We start from the raw sequence: 17500 nt of genomic DNA, 5'->3' as shown, positions 1-17500 counted from the left end.
TTCTTCAGCATTTACTCCCCGAACTGTTTACAATCCAAACAATCCCGTAACGTCCATGTGTGGTTTGAGACAATTGTGTCCCGTCTAGACAAACAGCACAGGTGACTGGATTTATTTTTTATGGTGTCCGGAACAACAGCAGTAGAGGAACATTGGCTTAAAGGCTTACGGAGACAATCGGGGTGAAAGATCAGGCGTAAAAGACGTCACGCTGTGCAAACCAGAGATAAGGATTTGTCTCCTGCAGCCGCCAAATCTTGTCAAAGTATTTTAAGTCGCCTAAATTTAAAAGCATCAGTTGTCCAACACCCGTCTGATCGTGCGTTACGTGACACGGGAATCCAATTATTTCAAGAAGCAACTCAAATATGTGAGTCTACGAGACTACAGACACGTTTCTGTGTCGGATCCTTTAATCCAGACAGCAGGAAGATTTTACGTTCACATCACCGACACAGACGCGCCATGTTTTTATTCTCTTGTCCACTTATCATCCACAGACAGACAGACAGACAGGCGGCGAGATGAGTCGACAGGTAGGAAGACAGATGGGTTGAAGGGCAGACAGACAGACAGACAGAGAGGAGACAGACAGGTATGGACAGGTGAGCAGATGGAAGAGAGAGCGACACATCGACAGGCAGGAAGGCCGACAGACGGAGAGCGAGACGAGTCTGTGACCTTTTCTAACATTCAGTTTAAAGATCAGAGACATCAAAATAGATTTTTCTTCCTCTTCTGGACACACACACACACACACACACACTCACTCACACACACACACACACACACACACACACACACTATCGAACTCAGTTGTCTCGTCTCTCTCTGTTTGACATTTTAAACATTTCTGATCTGGAGTGTGAATATTCATGTGGCCCTCGTCATGCAGGCGCCCGCTGTGTGAGTCTGTGTGATGGTAATAACAGAGCCGCATTAATCAGCCACTATCGACACCGAGGCACGCGGCCGGTGCCGACGATCCGAGGTTAGACGGTGCCATATGCCGACGGGCCGACTCTTTCATCTGAGGATCCTGGGAGAGGACACATTTTTAGCTCGGGCCGGGCCCGGCGGGAATCGAAGCCGCAACGCTGCCAGCGTCAGAGCGTTGGTTAGCTTCTGACCGCACACGCCTCGCAGCCACTCAGGTCCTGCAGCCTCCACTCTTAATGTGCCGTTAAGCTTCATCTGAATCCTCCAGTGTTGCCATGTTTTATATAGAAACTATAGCTAACAGCATCCTGTCCTCAGAGAGTGACAGTGTGCCGACGTTCACCTTCAGCAGAAACTGAGTCACTGATTCCTGCACACGGTAAGATTTATAGTACATTTGATATTTGTGATTTAGATATTTGAATGATTTGATGTCTGAGGTGACAAACTGAAGTATCACAACAAAGAAAACTACACAACCAAACATAAAAGACCTTAAACACTTCAGATTCATTAGAGGAGCGTGGATTCATCAGCACAGTCACTGCTGATGTTTCAGAGTCGTGGCTGAGATCATTATTCTAACATCAGTCAGATAAAAGATCATCAGCTGAACAATATTCCTCAAATCTGCTGATTTTAATTTACATCAGTTCTGTGTTCTGGTTTCGTTGCGTCTCTGCTCACCTTGAAGACGAACATCTCCCGTCTGAAGAAGGCCACGGTGTTGAAGTTGCCGTCACAGATGTTGGGTTTGCCGTTTCCGGGCAGCGCCGGCCGGTCACCAGACGGCCGCGCCGGACGGGAGTGTCGGTCGTGCTTGCGCTCGGAGGTTGGGTGCGTCCGCCGAGAAGGTAAGGTGGGTAACGGCCTGGTGGGCTCCAGCATGGCCGTGGGGATGCCTGGTGAGGAACATTAACAACAACATGAAGCTCTAATGTTGTTTGACACGATGTAATATTTTTAACAGCACTCGAAATACAAATATCCACAACTTCATGAGTCAGAGAGTCATTGATTTCTGTTGTGTCGACGTTTGTTTTCATGTTGGATCCTCCGAGACAGAAAAGGTTTAGTTCACTGATTCATTCAGCAGCTTGTTGTCTGATTCTTAAAGGGATATTCCGGTGTAAATTTAATCCATGGTCTAACACACCGTGAAACTGTGTTAGACTCCCTCTGGAGAGATCAAGTTAGCAGACCGCTAATTTACGGAGTTTTATCAACCTCAGAAACGACCGCACGACAACAATACACTGCAGTAAATGGATCCAAATATAAACCGCCACCAAAAAGCCACAAATAATGCTCAGAACAGCACCAAACTTCAGCAACAGTACAAATAGGGTCTCAGCACATAGTCCGGGGCATCTAACCTCCGCTAGCTTAGCTGGATTTCTACTGAAAAGCTGACTAAATTTACCACTCTTCTGCAGCAGCTTCCTGTTGACGGGAAGTCCCGACGAGTCGATTACCGAGTGCAGTAGAGTTCCGCGGCTCATGGATGAAAATGTATGATTATGACTCCATGGAAAAGCAATCAAAGTTCATATGTGTCTTACCTGCCAGTTTATAACAGTTATTATCGAGAGCAGACAGGGAAAAGAACGGAATTGAGCATTTCTAACCGCACTCGGTAATCGTCGCGTCGGGACTTCCCCGACCCGGAAGCTGATGGAGGAGAGTTGAACTCTGTTTTTAGCTTCACAATAGAAATCCAGCTAAGCTAGCGGAGGTTAGATGCCCCGGACTATGTGCTGAGACCCTATTTGTACTGTTGCTGAAGTTTGGTGCTGTTCTGAGCATTATTTGTGGCTTTTTGGTGGCGGTTTATATTTGGATCCATTTACTGCAGTGTATTGTTGTCGCGCGGTCGTTTCTGAGGTTGATAAAACTCCGTAAATTAGCGGTCTGCTAACTTGATCTCTCGAGAGGGAGTCTAACACAGTTTCACGGTGATTTAGACCATGGATTAAACTTACACCGGAATATCCCTTTAACAAATTAATATTTCAACACGTCCCCTCAAAAGTGCGTCTGGAACTGTATTCCACAATAAACTGCTCGGTCCTCAGATACAGTAACAGGTTTGTTATCCACACTGAACACCAGCGCAGCAGATAAACACTATCGACCGAGCTGTTTCCTTCAACACGACTCAAAATGTCACCCGTGTATTCTGACCTTTATTGTTAAGATGGTTTATCCGCTCTGAAGATAGAACCAGAACCACTTTAACTCCAGAACTAAACCATCCAATCAATCAGCCTGGAAGTGATAGTCGGTTATCTTGGTGTTTATAAAGCTAATGAAATATGAAAAGTCTTCAGGTGTGATCTGGATAAGTTCACTAACACGCTGTGACCCTGCAGAGCTTCTTCTTCTTCTTCTTCTTCTTCTTCTTCTTCTTCTTCTTCTCTCTTTGTATCTTTGCATCACAATAAACGTGACACTCAGTTACAACAGAAGCTGTCAGGATTCTTACAGAGAGCGTGTCAGGAAATGTTCCTGCTGCTGACAGAATCGTCTTTGTTCGCTTAAAGAAAAGAGTTTACTGGAAAGTCAGGCGTCTCGTGTGAAGCAGAACAAAGTGTCCCCGGTGTGAACACAAAGGAAAGAGACACAAAGACGAGCGTTTAGTTTTTTAAAGTGTTTCTCTTTCCAGGCAAAGACTGAGCAGCGGCGTGCTGTTTATCATCCTGACCCTGCTTCACATTCATATATATTCATGGAGTTCACTTCTCCAGAACTCAGCCGACATTAATAATAATTATCAGCGCGTGTTTCTGCTTTTTGCAAGTTTTTCGCTCTCAGGTCTGAAGAGAAGTCGAGTGTTTTCTCACGTTGATGCTCAGACGTCCGTCACACATTTATACTCTCCTGTTACCTCGCTATATCTCAGCTTTTACTGTTTGTCATGACAGGAAGTGATGCACCATATAATCCGGTGTAACTGATCGTTTGATTTGATTATATTGATATCAGCCTCTTACAGCCGTATCAGAGCTGGATCTGCTTCTGCTGCTGCTTCACTCTAAAACACTTCAGCTGGACAAAATCACAGCGTGGCTTTTATTTTTAAAGTCACAGGAAACACCAAAACTAACAAGATTCATTTTAGTTGATGTCGTAAGTGGATGAGATTAGGTTGGTCTGAAGTGCGAATGTTCAAACCGCTTCAATACCAAGTTACACATCAAACAGAACACAGTCAGAGTCCATTAATGAGAGTGGAGCAGCACCGCAGTCCATCAGGACAACTGTGTCACACTGTGTTTGTATTTTATAAACATTTAACTTTTCTTAAAGTTTGACGTCAGAGAATTAAATAAAACAAAACTTTAGCTTTGCACAACTGGAGGAGAGACGTGAGGAGATGCACCTGGGCTTTGTACTGAACCAGACTGGCAGAACCGGACACCTACTGAACCGGGCCGACTGTGTGAGCAGCATGAAATCAGATGGAGGTTGTAGTTCTTTGTTTGAAAACAGCGTAAACACACACAACAGTTCCTCTACTGCTGGATTTCAGATAAAGTCTTCAGGATTATTTAGTTTTGTCAACATGTTTGCAGCAGGAAGTCGAATCATTCCACAAATTACAACCAAATATCAGCGATCGATCAGTGATGTCTGCGAGAGATGTCGGTACCGTGTCCTTCGACAGTGAGAACAACGACCCGGTTATCTTCATTGTACTGGAAACACGGCTGAGAAACAAATCATTTGGTTGTTAATAACCTAATCGACTCACCGTAGATCTTCTGGATGCCCTGCAGGTCGTCCAGAGGCAGTTTGAAGTTGTGCGTGTCCATGTACTGATAGAAAGGAGCCATGATGGCGCTCGGATCGTTGGAGTGCTCCAAACCCAGCGCGTGACCCAACTCGTGGACCGCCACCAGGAACAAGTCGTTACCTGGAGACGAGACGGGAGGAGAGAGAGGAGGAGGAAAAACATGAGAAACAGGAACAGATGGAGAAAATTCAACAGGGGTAGGAAAGAGAGAGGAAGAGGAAGAGGAAGAGGAAGAGGAAGAGGAAGAGGAAGAGGTGGAGGTTTGGAGGAAAGACATGAAAGAACTCCGGGGAGAGAAACATTTTCTCTGTCTTTAAAACGCTTTTAAAACGATCATTTCTCAGTCGAAATCAGACGATAAAACAGAAAGAAGCCGGTCGAGCAGCTGACAGGTGTTTCCACACTTTCTGTTCAGTTACACATGAAAAAAAAACTAAAAAAACATCTCCCTCTTGTGTGAAACAGAACAAAGCCTCCCCGGCGTAAACATAACAGAAAAGACCAAAGACTCGGCATCAAACGCGCCGGAAGAAGTGAGCTAAAGTCGTCCTGTGATGCTGTTGACTCATCAGCGCTGTAATATGGATCTCACATCAAAAGGAGAATTTGTGGCAAATGGAGGCGACTGACAGAGAATCTGAGGCTCCGATTTTAAAGTCCGGCATGAAGCGCTTCTTCAAACGCTGCTGACGGACGGGGATTACTGCAGAGTGTCTGTCTGTCCTTTGATTTTCTCAACAACTGCTCATCCGTCTGACTTCACACGTGGTCGGTGTGTCGCTGAGGACCAGAGGAAGCGCAGAGTCGAGAGCGAGCTCTTGAGATCAGTCAGCAGCAGCGTTACATCCGCCAGACGTTCACGTAATGTCAACGGGACTTTTAGTTTGCTGCTGGAGTCGTTGGATGTGTAGTGAAACCGCTGCTGCCAGATCTTTCGCAATATTCCCACCGGACAAAACTCAAACGCACCATCTTTCACCTGCAGCACCTCAGCGTTTTCCCCTGGAGGGCCGAAAGAAAGAACCTGTTGTGTTATCGTACAAAACAATTCTTTGGAGAAATGCCTTCAGAAGGTGAACCACTGATTTGTTTTATTGACTCGCTGGTCGTCCCTCGATGCTGCTGGTCACAGTATTACTCTCATCAGGGATGTTTTGGATGGACCGGCCCCGTTTGGTCATGACATCATCAACCACATCAGTCGTTTGGATGAACCTCGTCTCTGAGTTCCTTCAGATTCTGGAGGCGTTTCCTCATCAGAAGTTGCTCGACTCTCCATCATCGCCCGCTGACTTCAGTACAGCTGACACCACAGACAGGAAGTGAAGTCCAGTGACGTAACGACCTTTACTTTTATTCTTTTAGGTGACTTGGAAATAGCCTGGTCCCTGAACTCAACACATTAATGACTTCAGACAGAAAATGTGAGTTGAAATGTAAAATTTATATTCAGTTTACTGTAAAAGACAATTCAGAAAAGCTGGAACCAGATTCATTCTGAGTCGATGGACAGAAAGTTTGATGGACCTGTGAGTAAACTGGACTCTCTGGACTGAAGTGTGTCGACATTCATTGATCGAATCTGAAACACTCAGAGAGGACGGTGACGACGTCTGTGATCGGACACTGAGGTGTGTTTTGTCTTGAACGGATGATTTTCCAGCCACAGCAGCACCACTTCCACTGTTCACACTTCACACTCGTCCTGCTGCTCTGACGGATCAGAACAACAGCGAGCAGGTGAACACGGACCCGTGTCGTCCTGGACTTCAGGCGCTCCTGTGGGGCTGATTTAAAACCAGACTGTCACATTCTTAAGAGCTGAGATCTCTGAGCTGCTGTCAGACGCTTAATGACTTCTTACGGTCGCAACACAGAGCTCAAATTAATACATTTCATCAGCTCTGTAATTGGTTTGACTCTGTTTGAACCTAATTACAGAACATAATTATCTTTTGTTCTTTACTCGGGCAGGTCCGCCTGAAGATTACAGCCTCGGCAGCTGACGTCTACACTCCTGCAGCCGTGATGTTCAGACGTTTTCTTTAAGTTCCTTTGTTTTAATCTTCTTCTGTTTCTCTGTCTGAGAACAGAAGCATTTACCATGTTTTCCCTGTTGAACTGATCAGCATGTAATCAATAGTTTGCCTTCAACAAAGCTTTAATCAGAACATTATTCTCCTTCAGTGGATTTTGATAAAACCGTCAGAACAACATTTCCACAGATGAGGGAGAAAAACATCTGCAGTCGTTCATTTCTATCTGAATTATTGATGATTGGCAGAACAATATGTGTGCTGCGTTATTCTTCAAAAAGCTTCGACTTCACAAGAGTTTTCTTTAAACTGAAGTGTGCAGGATTGATCCGCTCTGAGAAACCGCGTCAGCTGAGGGTTTTATTGTCAGACGGTGGAATAAATAATGTTTCAGAGGCTTTTTTAAATCCTGTGAGTGAAAAAACACTGAAGTGGAAACAACAAAAGTACTACGTTTGCTCTTGATATGCGAGCGGCTCCATGAAACTGTGATCTGCAGACAAATCTACAAATCAACAGTGTGTTGACACGTCGTTCTCTGATGCAGATACGACGACGTGTTTTCTGATTCAGGTGCTCGTAATTCCAGCCAGAACGACAGGACATGAAGGCAGCATTAACGACATCATCTTAAGCCCAGTTCACACAGGACGAGTACAACAGAGGCGTCGTGATTTAAGAAATTACCCTCAATGTCTCCACACGATACAGGAAGTCTGTATTTTCACCTGCATTTAGCAATATAAGCTCCTGGATAAGATGTAAAGGCCACGTCCTGAATACAGTTTAGAGTAACTAGAAATTCACAGCTTATTAAAGGGATATTCCGGTGTAAGTTTAATCCATGGCCTAACACACCGTGAAACTGTGTTAGACTCCCTCTCGAGAGATCAAGTTAGCAGACCGCTAATTTACGGAGTTTTATCAACCTCAGAAACGACCGCACGACAACAATACACTGCAGTAAATGGATCCAAATATAAACCGCCACCAAAAAGCCACAAATAATGCTCAGAACAGCACCAAACTTCAGCAACAGTACAAATAGGGTCTCAGCACATAGTCCGGGGCATCTAACCTCCGCTAGCTTAGCTGGATTTCTACTGTGAAGCTAAAAACAGATTTCAACTCTCCTCCATCAGCTTCCGGGTCGGGGAAGTCCCGACGCGACGATTACCGAGTGCGGTTAGAAATGCTCAATTCCGTTCTTTTCCCTGTCCGCTCTCGATAATAACTGTTATAAACTGGCAGGTAAGACACATATGAACTTTGATTGCTTTTCCATGGAGTCATAATCATACATTTTCATCCATGAGCCGCGGAACTCTACTGCACTCGGTAATCGACTCGTCGGGACTTCCCGTCAACAGGAAGCTGCTGCAGAAGAGTGGTAAATTTAGTCAGCTTTTCAGTAGCAATCCAGCTAAGCTAGCGGAGGTTAGATGCCCCGGACTATGTGCTGAGACTCTATTTGTACTGTTGCTGAAGTTTAGTGCTGTTCTAAGCATTATTTGTGGCTTTTTGGTGGCGGTTTATATTTGGATCCATTTACTGCAGTGTATTGTTGTCGTGCGGTCGTTTCTGAGGTTGATAAAACTCCATAAATTAGCGGTCTGCTAACTTGATCTCTCAAGAGGGAGTCTAACACAGTTTCACGGTGTGTTAGACCATGGATTAAACTTACACCGGAATATCCCTTTAAGATCAAGTCACGGATGCTGAGGCTGCACTCGAACATAAATCAGGTATTTAAAGACAAACCGTGATCTTTTCTGAAGCCAGACAGACAGACCATCGAGGTAACTCCACCGATTCTACATTCTCACATTAAAGTGTGTTTCCATGTTTGCAGGTGCCTCCAGTGATGTCACTCAATGGCCATGTTGCATTGTGGGTCACTGGAGACAGATTATTAGATTACATTCTGCTTTACACTCCCCAAGACCTGCATACACACTTAAATGTGGCATATCGGCATAAAGTTCAGAAACGTACCATCCAAACTTTCATTCTGGTGATTGAACTAAAGTTTCAGGGTCATGAACGTCACAAAGCATCTGATGGATGTTGAGATATTTCAGCCTGAACCAGAGAGTTCGACCGGCCAGTAAAAGTGTTCATATCAACGTCCAAACACTGATGTTGGTTTAATATTCTGATAATCATCTGACCACGTTTTATCTCTGATTTACCTCCACACACACACACACACACACACACACACACACACACACTGCTGCTGTTTCATCCTCCTCCTCCTCCTCCTCCTCCACCTTTATCTCTCCACTCCCTCCGCCTCTCCTTCTTCCATGTCGCAGGAAAGATAAAGATGATTTAACAGCACAAGACGTTCACTTCATGGTCGGCGGCTGCAGGGATTTCCCAGCGGGCTCTCTGTGTGTCTGCCTCTCCCCTCGTGGTCGGTCTATAGTCTGCCTCGACGCCCCGCGGTGACGATAACGGTTTCCTCCGTCGTGTTTGCCCCTGCAGTCGCCTGCTCGCCTGCGATAAAGATGATGTTTGATATCGCTGTGATGAAGCCCGTCTCTCAAGTAATCCCAGTGTGACGCGTCCACAGAGCCGGCTTTGTTCGACTCGAGCGCTCCTCAGCTGAATCTTCCTTCTTCTGTTAGAGAAGAGTTTTTGCACGCCAGAGATCATTTTTGTACACGCAGCGCCTCAAATTAACTTTCTGGCTCACCTGCAGAGTTCTGTTTGAAGAAAACCCGCCCAGAACTTTTCTATTTGCAGCCAAAATCATTAATATGTGGCTCATTTAAGGGTGCACTGTGATGGATTTTCATATTTTTTCCACTTAATTACAGAGAACATCGAGTCTCTTCTGTAGCGATCCTTTCATCCTGACGTCCCGCTGGCTCGAGACCACATGCAGAGTTTTTCAAAATGTTCACGTTCACCGGGCCAAATATGAAAACCACCGAGTCAAGTCAGAAACATTAAAGAGTCATTAAAGTCGGTCATATCAGCAGAAGTGTTCACGTCAGGCTGATGCAGATATTTAAAGGGATATTCCGGTGTAAGTTTAATCCATGCTCTAAATCACCTGTGAAACTGTGTTAGACTCCCTCTCGAGAGATCAAGTTAGCAGACCGCTAATTCACGGAGTTTTATCAACCTCAGAAACGACCGCACGACAACAATACACTGCAGTAAATGGATCCAAATATAAACCGCCACCAAAAAGCCACAAATAATGCTCAGAACAGCACCAAACTTCAGCAACAGTACAAATAGGGTCTCAGCACATAGTCCGAGGCATCTAACCTCCGCTAGCTTAGCTGGATTTCTACTGAAAAGCTGACTAAATTTACCACTCTTCTGCAGCAGCTTCCTGTTGATGGGAAGTCCCGACGAGTCGATTACCGAGTGCAGTAGAGTTCCGCGGCTCATGGATGAAAATGTATGATTATGACTCCATGGAAAAGCAATCAAAGTTCATATGTGTCTTACCTGCCAGTTTATAACAGTTATTATCGAGAGCGGACAGGGAAAAGAACGGAATTGAGCATTTCTAACCGCACTCGGTAATCGTCGCGTTGGGACTTCCCCGACCCGGAAGCTGATGGAGGAGAGTTGAAATCTGTTTTTAGCTTCACAATAGAAATCCAGCTAAGCTAGCGGAGGTTAGATGCCCCGGACTATGTGCTGAGACCCTATTTGTACTGTTGCTGAAGTTTGGTGCTGTTCTGAGCATTATTTGTGGCTTTTTGGTGGCGGTTTCACAAAGTTTCATGTTGTGTCGAGATTTCTTACTGTTTTAAAAATAGAGATTTTGATGCTATCGTAACATCATTTTGGCGAGAGTTTAAAGCGTGACGACGGGCCGACATCATCGTTCATCTCTTGCATCATCATCAACCTACTGCCCTTTTCAAACTGTAGCGTCTATAAATATCCCAGTGAGATGTTTTTTCAGTTGAAAATACGTTCAAAAGTTTTAGTTTATCCACCAAATATGTCACATTCACACTGTTCATCATCGGGATTTACAAAACTGGCTTTCACCTGGATGAGGTTTCTGTTAGTCAGGCTCCAAAATAACAAACAGATCTCATTTCCACACAAATAAAATAAATGAAACAGATGTCAAAATCTTTAAAGCAAATCCTGCAAGAACAAATGTCGATGTGGGGACTACGTGTCGACATATTGAGCCTGAAACTGAACAAGTTATGAAGATGATAACTTTGTGTTTGACTGGTTGAAAAGACGTCTCTATGTCACATTTTTCAATAAGAGGTCAATGTTAAGGTCCCGGCGGGTGCTCGCTCACATGGTCTTTGAATTAGCAGATTAATTCAACACTTAAAGTCTGTGAATCATAAAAACAGGAAGAAGAATGCAGCGTTCCCTCCAGACGCCTCAGAACCAGCCTGCATGAGTTTAAATGAGCTCAAGGTCAAAGTCTGCACATATAAGCAGACAACGTATTAAAAGATGATTTAAATCGTGGCATTTACTGTTTGCTAATTCAGACCCTGAGTTCGGGCTCTTGTTGTTGGTTTCTGATGGATAATAATTAATTCTCTGTGCGTCTCGGCCCGTCTGGAGGATTATTCTAAAGGATTTCTGCAGCTTTGGACTTTAGAGACGGCGGTTCAGAGAGCAAACTGAGTCGAGTTGTCGCCATAAATATGACAAAGCAGAAACAAAAGGACATTCTGCTCATAACGTCTGCTTGAAGCGACATGTGACAAATGTCGTGACCGCGGCCGTGAACTGGACTTCAGACGGGATTATTAATGATTTCTGTAGAGGGGACGAGTCTGCAGGCGAGAGGAACGCTGGAAGATTGAGCTGATGGTGAAAAGAATAAAGTTCAGATATTGTTAGAATAAGACGACGTAAACGACTGGAGGAGGTCACGGAGAGATCGTAGTGAATAGCGTTAAATATTAAAATAATAGATTTCACCATAAACACCCAGCTGATAAACATTAAGACAACTGTTTCCTGGTTCCTTTTATTCTAAACATGTAAATGGAGCTTTCTAATCAAAAATCCACTAAGTTGTCTCAGAAACACAGGGCAGCAGATCACCTGAGTGCTCAACAACTCCAGCTCTAAGTACTGTTGGCTAATTAGCTTAGCTCATGGCTCAATTAACCTTGCAGCTTGTGGCTTAAGAGTTTGACAGAGTCTTTAGATCACAGCTGAACACCAGACTGGATCTAAACTCAGTGTGAAGACAGAGGTGATTTAAAGTACAGAGGTGATTTACACTACAGAGGTGACTTACGGTACAGAGGTGATTTACACTACAGAGGTGACTTACGGTACAGAGGTGATTTACACTACATAGGTGATTTACACTACAGAGGTGATTTACACTACAGAGGTGACTTACGGTACAGAGGTGATTTACACTACAGAGGTGATTTACACTACAGAGGTGACTTACGGTACAGAGGTGATTTACACTACAGAGGTGACTTACGGTACAGAGGTGATTTACAGTACAGAGGTGATTTACACTACAGAGGTGATTTACAGTACAGAGGTGACTTACGGTACAGAGGTGATTTACACTACAGAGGTGATTTACAGTACAGAGGTGATTTACACTACAGAGGTGATTTACACTACAGAGGTGACTTACGGTACAGAGGTGATTTACAGTACAGAGGTGATTTACACTACAGAGGTGATTTAAAGTACAGAGGTGATTTACACTACAGAGGTGACTTATGGTACAGAGGTGATTTACAGTACAGAGGTGATTTACACTACAGAGGTGATTTACAGTACAGAGGTGACTTACGGTACAGAGGTGATTTACACTACAGAGGTGATTTACAGTACAGAGGTGATTTACACTACAGAGGTGATTTAAAGTACAGAGGTGATTTACACTACAGAGGGGATTTACACTACAGAGGGGATTTACACTACAGAGGTGACTTACGGTACAGAGGTGATTTACACTACAGAGGTGATTTAAAGTACAGAGGTGATTTACAGTACAGAGGGGATTTACACTACAGAGGTGATTTACACTACAGAGGGGATTTACACTACAGAGGTGACTTACGGTACAGAGGTGATTTACAGTACAGAGGTGATTTACAGTGGCTCTGACCAGGACTATGAGTCCGGGGACAGGAGAGGACAGAGAGAGAGAGTCGGACATCATCAGCATGTAGAGATAAAATATCTTCACATGTTACTGTGAACTGAGGATTTATTTGGACCGAACCAGAGAAGACTGTGGAGACAAACCAGAAGTGTTCTGGTGCCTCTGCTTCAGAATGTGTCTGACGATGAGTCAACGAGCAGATTAAACTCGTCTGAGTTCAGTCAGAGACAGAAACTTGAGTTCAGACGGTGTGCGGTCGTGAACTGGCTGCTTTTCCATCTTCCATCTCAAACTACGCTTCTGTCGGACCTCCATCACCACTGGAGGTACTGAGTGGTGTTAGGAGACAGGACGGGCCGGGGCTAGCTGGTTAGCATGCTAACTTTAGTAGATGCCTCTGACAGAACATCATGATGATGTTTCTTCAGCTCTGTTGATGACGTCAGTGCATTTATTCACATTTCCTGCCTCCTCGCTTCATTCTGCTTCGCCACATAACAAACTTATTAACGATGGAGACAAATCCGTCCTGCAGATTGTTCAGTATGAAGTCAGAGACAAATGGTTTGTACTCAGCAGTGTCAGCAACTTGTGTCTTTCAGTCGTCTCCTGCAGGTGTTACCAGGCTAATCACACGCCGTCCCTCAGAGACGGAAGGTAAAAAAATTGAAAAATAAGAGGTTTTAGGCGGAGGTGAAAATGAGGCCGTTCGTCCTCCTGATGTCCTTCTGAGGCCGATACTGAGAATGAGTTTTCGTAGCGTCTGAAAACTTCACCGTCTCACTATCTAGTTTCTAATCTTTCAATTACTCCGAGTGTGTGTGGAGGGATTCCAGAGATAAAGAGACGGCGTGCACAAGAGCACCTGGGTGACCGCACACACACACACACACACACTGAGATGATTATCTGATCGGTCAATACTTTTGTGTGTGTATAACTGAGTGTTACATTAAGAATAAAGCTGCCATAACCAATAAATCCTGAGAAATTCCAGCTGTTTCTCGTCACCTCATGCTGGAATAAGACTCGCACACAGCTGTAACGTGGTGTGGCAAATTTAGAGCGTCTCCGTCAAAGCTAATTCCCTTTTCTGCTAATCTCTCAAACCAGATCCCTCTCCCCCACATCACTCCCCTCTCCCCCACCATCACTCCCCTCTCCTCCCTTCTCGCTCTCTCTATCAACACGTTCGTTATTCCAGCAGAGAGAATCTGGCACAAGTCATTTGTCAAACGTAGATAGAAGACGAAGGAGAAAAAGAAACTACAAAGTGTTTTTTTTTCTCCTCCATTTTTCATCCGGTGACTGAAAAAGTGTGGCGCTCGCTGATAGGCCGCCGCCGCCGCCGCCGCCGACAACGACGGAGGACATCTTCACATTTCAATCTTTTCATTTCCAAAGACAAATATTAATGACTTCGACTTGACTCAGGCAGGACGTGGAAACTTCCAAAGACACGTCATTCAAATTATAAAGGTTCTCACTATTTTTCTGATGTTACTCCCTTCATCTACAGATTTCCTTCCAGGTTTACGCTCTTTTCACTTCCCCTAACACCTTCATTCCACCGGGCACTTCATGTCCTCAGTCTACACCGGAGTCTTATTTTGAAAAATGACCGGATGCACCGAGCTGTTCAGCTGTCTGACTTCCTGCTCTGTGCAGATTGACATGGCTGCGGTCCGCCTCCATCACATACAAACTCTACAACCGTGACTGTATAATATAAATATGAAACCGCTCGGAGGACGGGAACAAAACGCGGCACCTAACAGAGACGTGCCCGGTGGAATAAACTAGTAACACACCAACAATCAGGCGTCTACAGCTCCATCCAGAAACTATTCATACTACAGCTGGGTGATAAAATAATTAACTTTTCTACATCATAAACAAAGTCAAAATCATTACGGTCTCTGCTAAATGACAGCGGCTGGTCACTGCGATGTTCCCTCAGGTTGTAAAAACTCTAAAGATCCTCTGACTTTCCTCCAGCGCCACCAGCAGCTCAACTTCTAATGAGTGCGTTATTTATTGGACGCATTCATCAGCCTCAGCTCACTCAGACTTTAACGCCAATTTGTAAATGCTAACATGCTAATACGCAAAGATAAGATGGTGAATGTGATGAAGGTTGTACCTGCTCAACATCATGTTAGCATTAGCTCAGAATGCTAGAAGAAGTTCGAGTGTACAGGTTTATATTTTCATATGACGGAGAAAATTATCACTTTAGAAGAATATCCGTTAAGTGTGAACCAAAGAGCTGATTGGTTGAGAAAGCTTCGCGCTCCTCAGAGGAACTTCTGATATCGAACGAGCACAAAGAAACCAAACGTAAGAAACTCTGATCGTCTCACCGTCGTGGTTGGCGTTGCCGAGCGTCCAGGGCTCGTCCGAGTCAAAGTGCGTGTCTCCTCCGATGCCGGCGCCGGGGAAGTAGGCGTGAGCCAGGAAACCGCCCTCGCCGTCGAACGGAGAGCTGTCGCCATGGAAACCAGAGGCGAAGAAGATCATGATGTCGGCCTCCTTCCCCTCGTTCTTGATCTCCGAGTACGGCACCTCCTGAGCGGGAAACGACAGAGCAGAGGGTGAACTTCAGTCCTCCTACTTCTACTATGTGAGTGTTTTTAAAAGCGTGTCAGAGAGTTTCGTGTCGTGTGGCGCTCTGGTCTGACCTGGAAGGAGAGCGGCGTGACGGTCTGCCACACGTTGAAGGCCTGTCGGATCGCTCTCTGGGTGTCCTTCTCTCCCACTTTAGGGGTGAAGTTGGAAATGCTGCAGGAAGCAGAAACAGAAACATTAGTTATAGAGCCTCACACAGTCTGAACACGACCGCGGGGAGACAGTTTAGTCCATCAGAGCTGCAGGTCGGCTCGTCCTACAGCTCCAGAACCCTCTCGTCGGGACTGGAGAGTCCAAAACAGTCAGTCTGACATCTGTGCAGCGATTAGTCAGCCGTGTGGGAGTGACAGCGAGAACAGTTTGAGCTTCTCGTTCAGTGACGCTCGTTTTGTTTGTTAGAAAACATTTTTTCTGTCAGTAATCACAAACGAGTAAAACACGATGAAAATGTGCACAGCATCCTTCATATTTAAACGATGATTATCATCATTATGTCTGTTTCTGCTTCTGTTATAAACATTTCACTTCTGATTGGACAACACCTGCACTGTTCAGCGGCTAGGTGCAGCGGTGCTTGTCAGCGTGCTAACAGGCTAACAGTGACGATGCTATCATGTAGATCTAAACTGTTTTCTCGTGTGTGGCGCTGAGTGAAAATCCAAGAGATCCCAAACTGGTTTGAAACGACATCACTAACGCCGTCAACGTGCACACGCTTCACACGGATGCTAACGGCTTTAGCTTAGCATCTACAGTGAAGATTTCAACGTTTATTCTCGGGGTGAACTGTTCCTTTAACTCACTGATCTTCAGTGTGCAGACTCATCATCAAACCACAAATCAGGAGTTATTGTTTTCCTTTATTTTCAGTGATAATGAATCCCATCCAAACCTTTATCGCTCAGCAGAATTAATTGATTAGTATTCAGTATTGGCTGATGGGTTCAGAGCGGCTGCAGCACAGTGGGGCTCTCTTGTCTCTGTGAATTGATGCATGTGAAGCTCTCGGAGACAAACGAGGCAGAAAGGTCGTTACAGAGTAATTGCAGGAGAGGAGACGTGTCGTCCATGTCTATTTATCTGTGAGTGAGGGGACGGCGTATGATTACATGTTCTATCATCACTGTCTCTGCGTACAGCGAGGAAACACTTCAGGAAAAAAAACCTTTTAAACATCTGGTGTCGCTTTCTGACCGAGACGAGCGATACGAGGAGAGACGGAGGACGGATGGAGTGATCGGCAGAGAGACGAAGGAGGACGAGGACGGATAAGACGGCAAAGAGAGTTCATTTCACACAATCTGCCTCTCGACGGGGGGCAAACGCTTTGTTCCCGACCAGAATAATACATTATGGAAATAAATATCAGCACATTACTCAGTTGCCGTAATCCAACATTCACACACGAGCGCACAGCAGCGTCCTGGCGGGAATAAATAAGTCCATCTGGCAAAGAAGTGGAAATGTTTCTGTAGTTTTTGAGTAGTTGGGCGTCGTGTCGCGCTGGGAGGGGATGTGTTGTCGCTCCGGGCTGCGATGGAGCGAATAGAAAACACGAGCTGGATGATCAAACGAGTCGGAACGAGACGTCGAGAGGAAAAGTGGCTCGTTGGAGAGGCCACAGCTGCAGAAACCCATCCTTCTTTCCTACAAATGTTTTTACTTCTTCAGGCATAATTTATATCCAACATGTATTTAAAGCGGCACAATCGCTAACTACTACTCACTATATTCTCTGCTGTTGTGACTACCTGCTGTTAGCAAGTAGCTCAGTTAGCCATAGAGCTAAGTGGCTGCACAGCGACGGAGGTCAATATGAAGACAGGGGGCGGCGGTACAGAGGTGATTTACAGTAGCTCCGACCAGGACTGTGACTTGGCAGGTGAAAAACCATCCTGAGTGATGACAAAAGGAAAAGTTTGTTGAACTGTTGAATCACAACATTAAAAGGATATTCCGGTGTAAGTTTAATCCATGGTCTAAATCACCGTGAAACTGTGTTAG

The 17500-nt window shown here is 45.0% G+C and overlaps 1 protein-coding gene and 1 pseudogene across 1 annotated transcript in view; both read right to left on the bottom strand.

Moving 5' to 3' along the window:
* The window catches only part of LOC115582773 (uncharacterized), a 484111-nt pseudogene that overhangs the window by 265590 nt on the left and 201021 nt on the right, over window positions 1-17500 (bottom strand).
* The window catches only part of mmp24 (matrix metallopeptidase 24), a 59048-nt gene that overhangs the window by 10027 nt on the left and 31521 nt on the right, over window positions 1-17500 (bottom strand). The window contains exons 4-7 of the mRNA XM_030421302.1: window positions 15550-15649; window positions 15232-15436; window positions 4694-4855; window positions 1627-1841 (exon numbers count right to left, since the gene is read on the bottom strand). Coding sequence (XP_030277162.1) covers window positions 1627-1841; window positions 4694-4855; window positions 15232-15436; window positions 15550-15649 — 682 coding nt within the window. The remainder of the gene's footprint in view (window positions 1-1626; window positions 1842-4693; window positions 4856-15231; window positions 15437-15549; window positions 15650-17500) is intronic.

This window comes from Sparus aurata, chromosome 6, assembly GCF_900880675.1.
Source record: "Sparus aurata chromosome 6, fSpaAur1.1, whole genome shotgun sequence".
NCBI lineage: Eukaryota > Metazoa > Chordata > Actinopteri > Spariformes > Sparidae > Sparus > Sparus aurata.
This window is presented reverse-complemented; position numbering and strand designations above follow the sequence as displayed.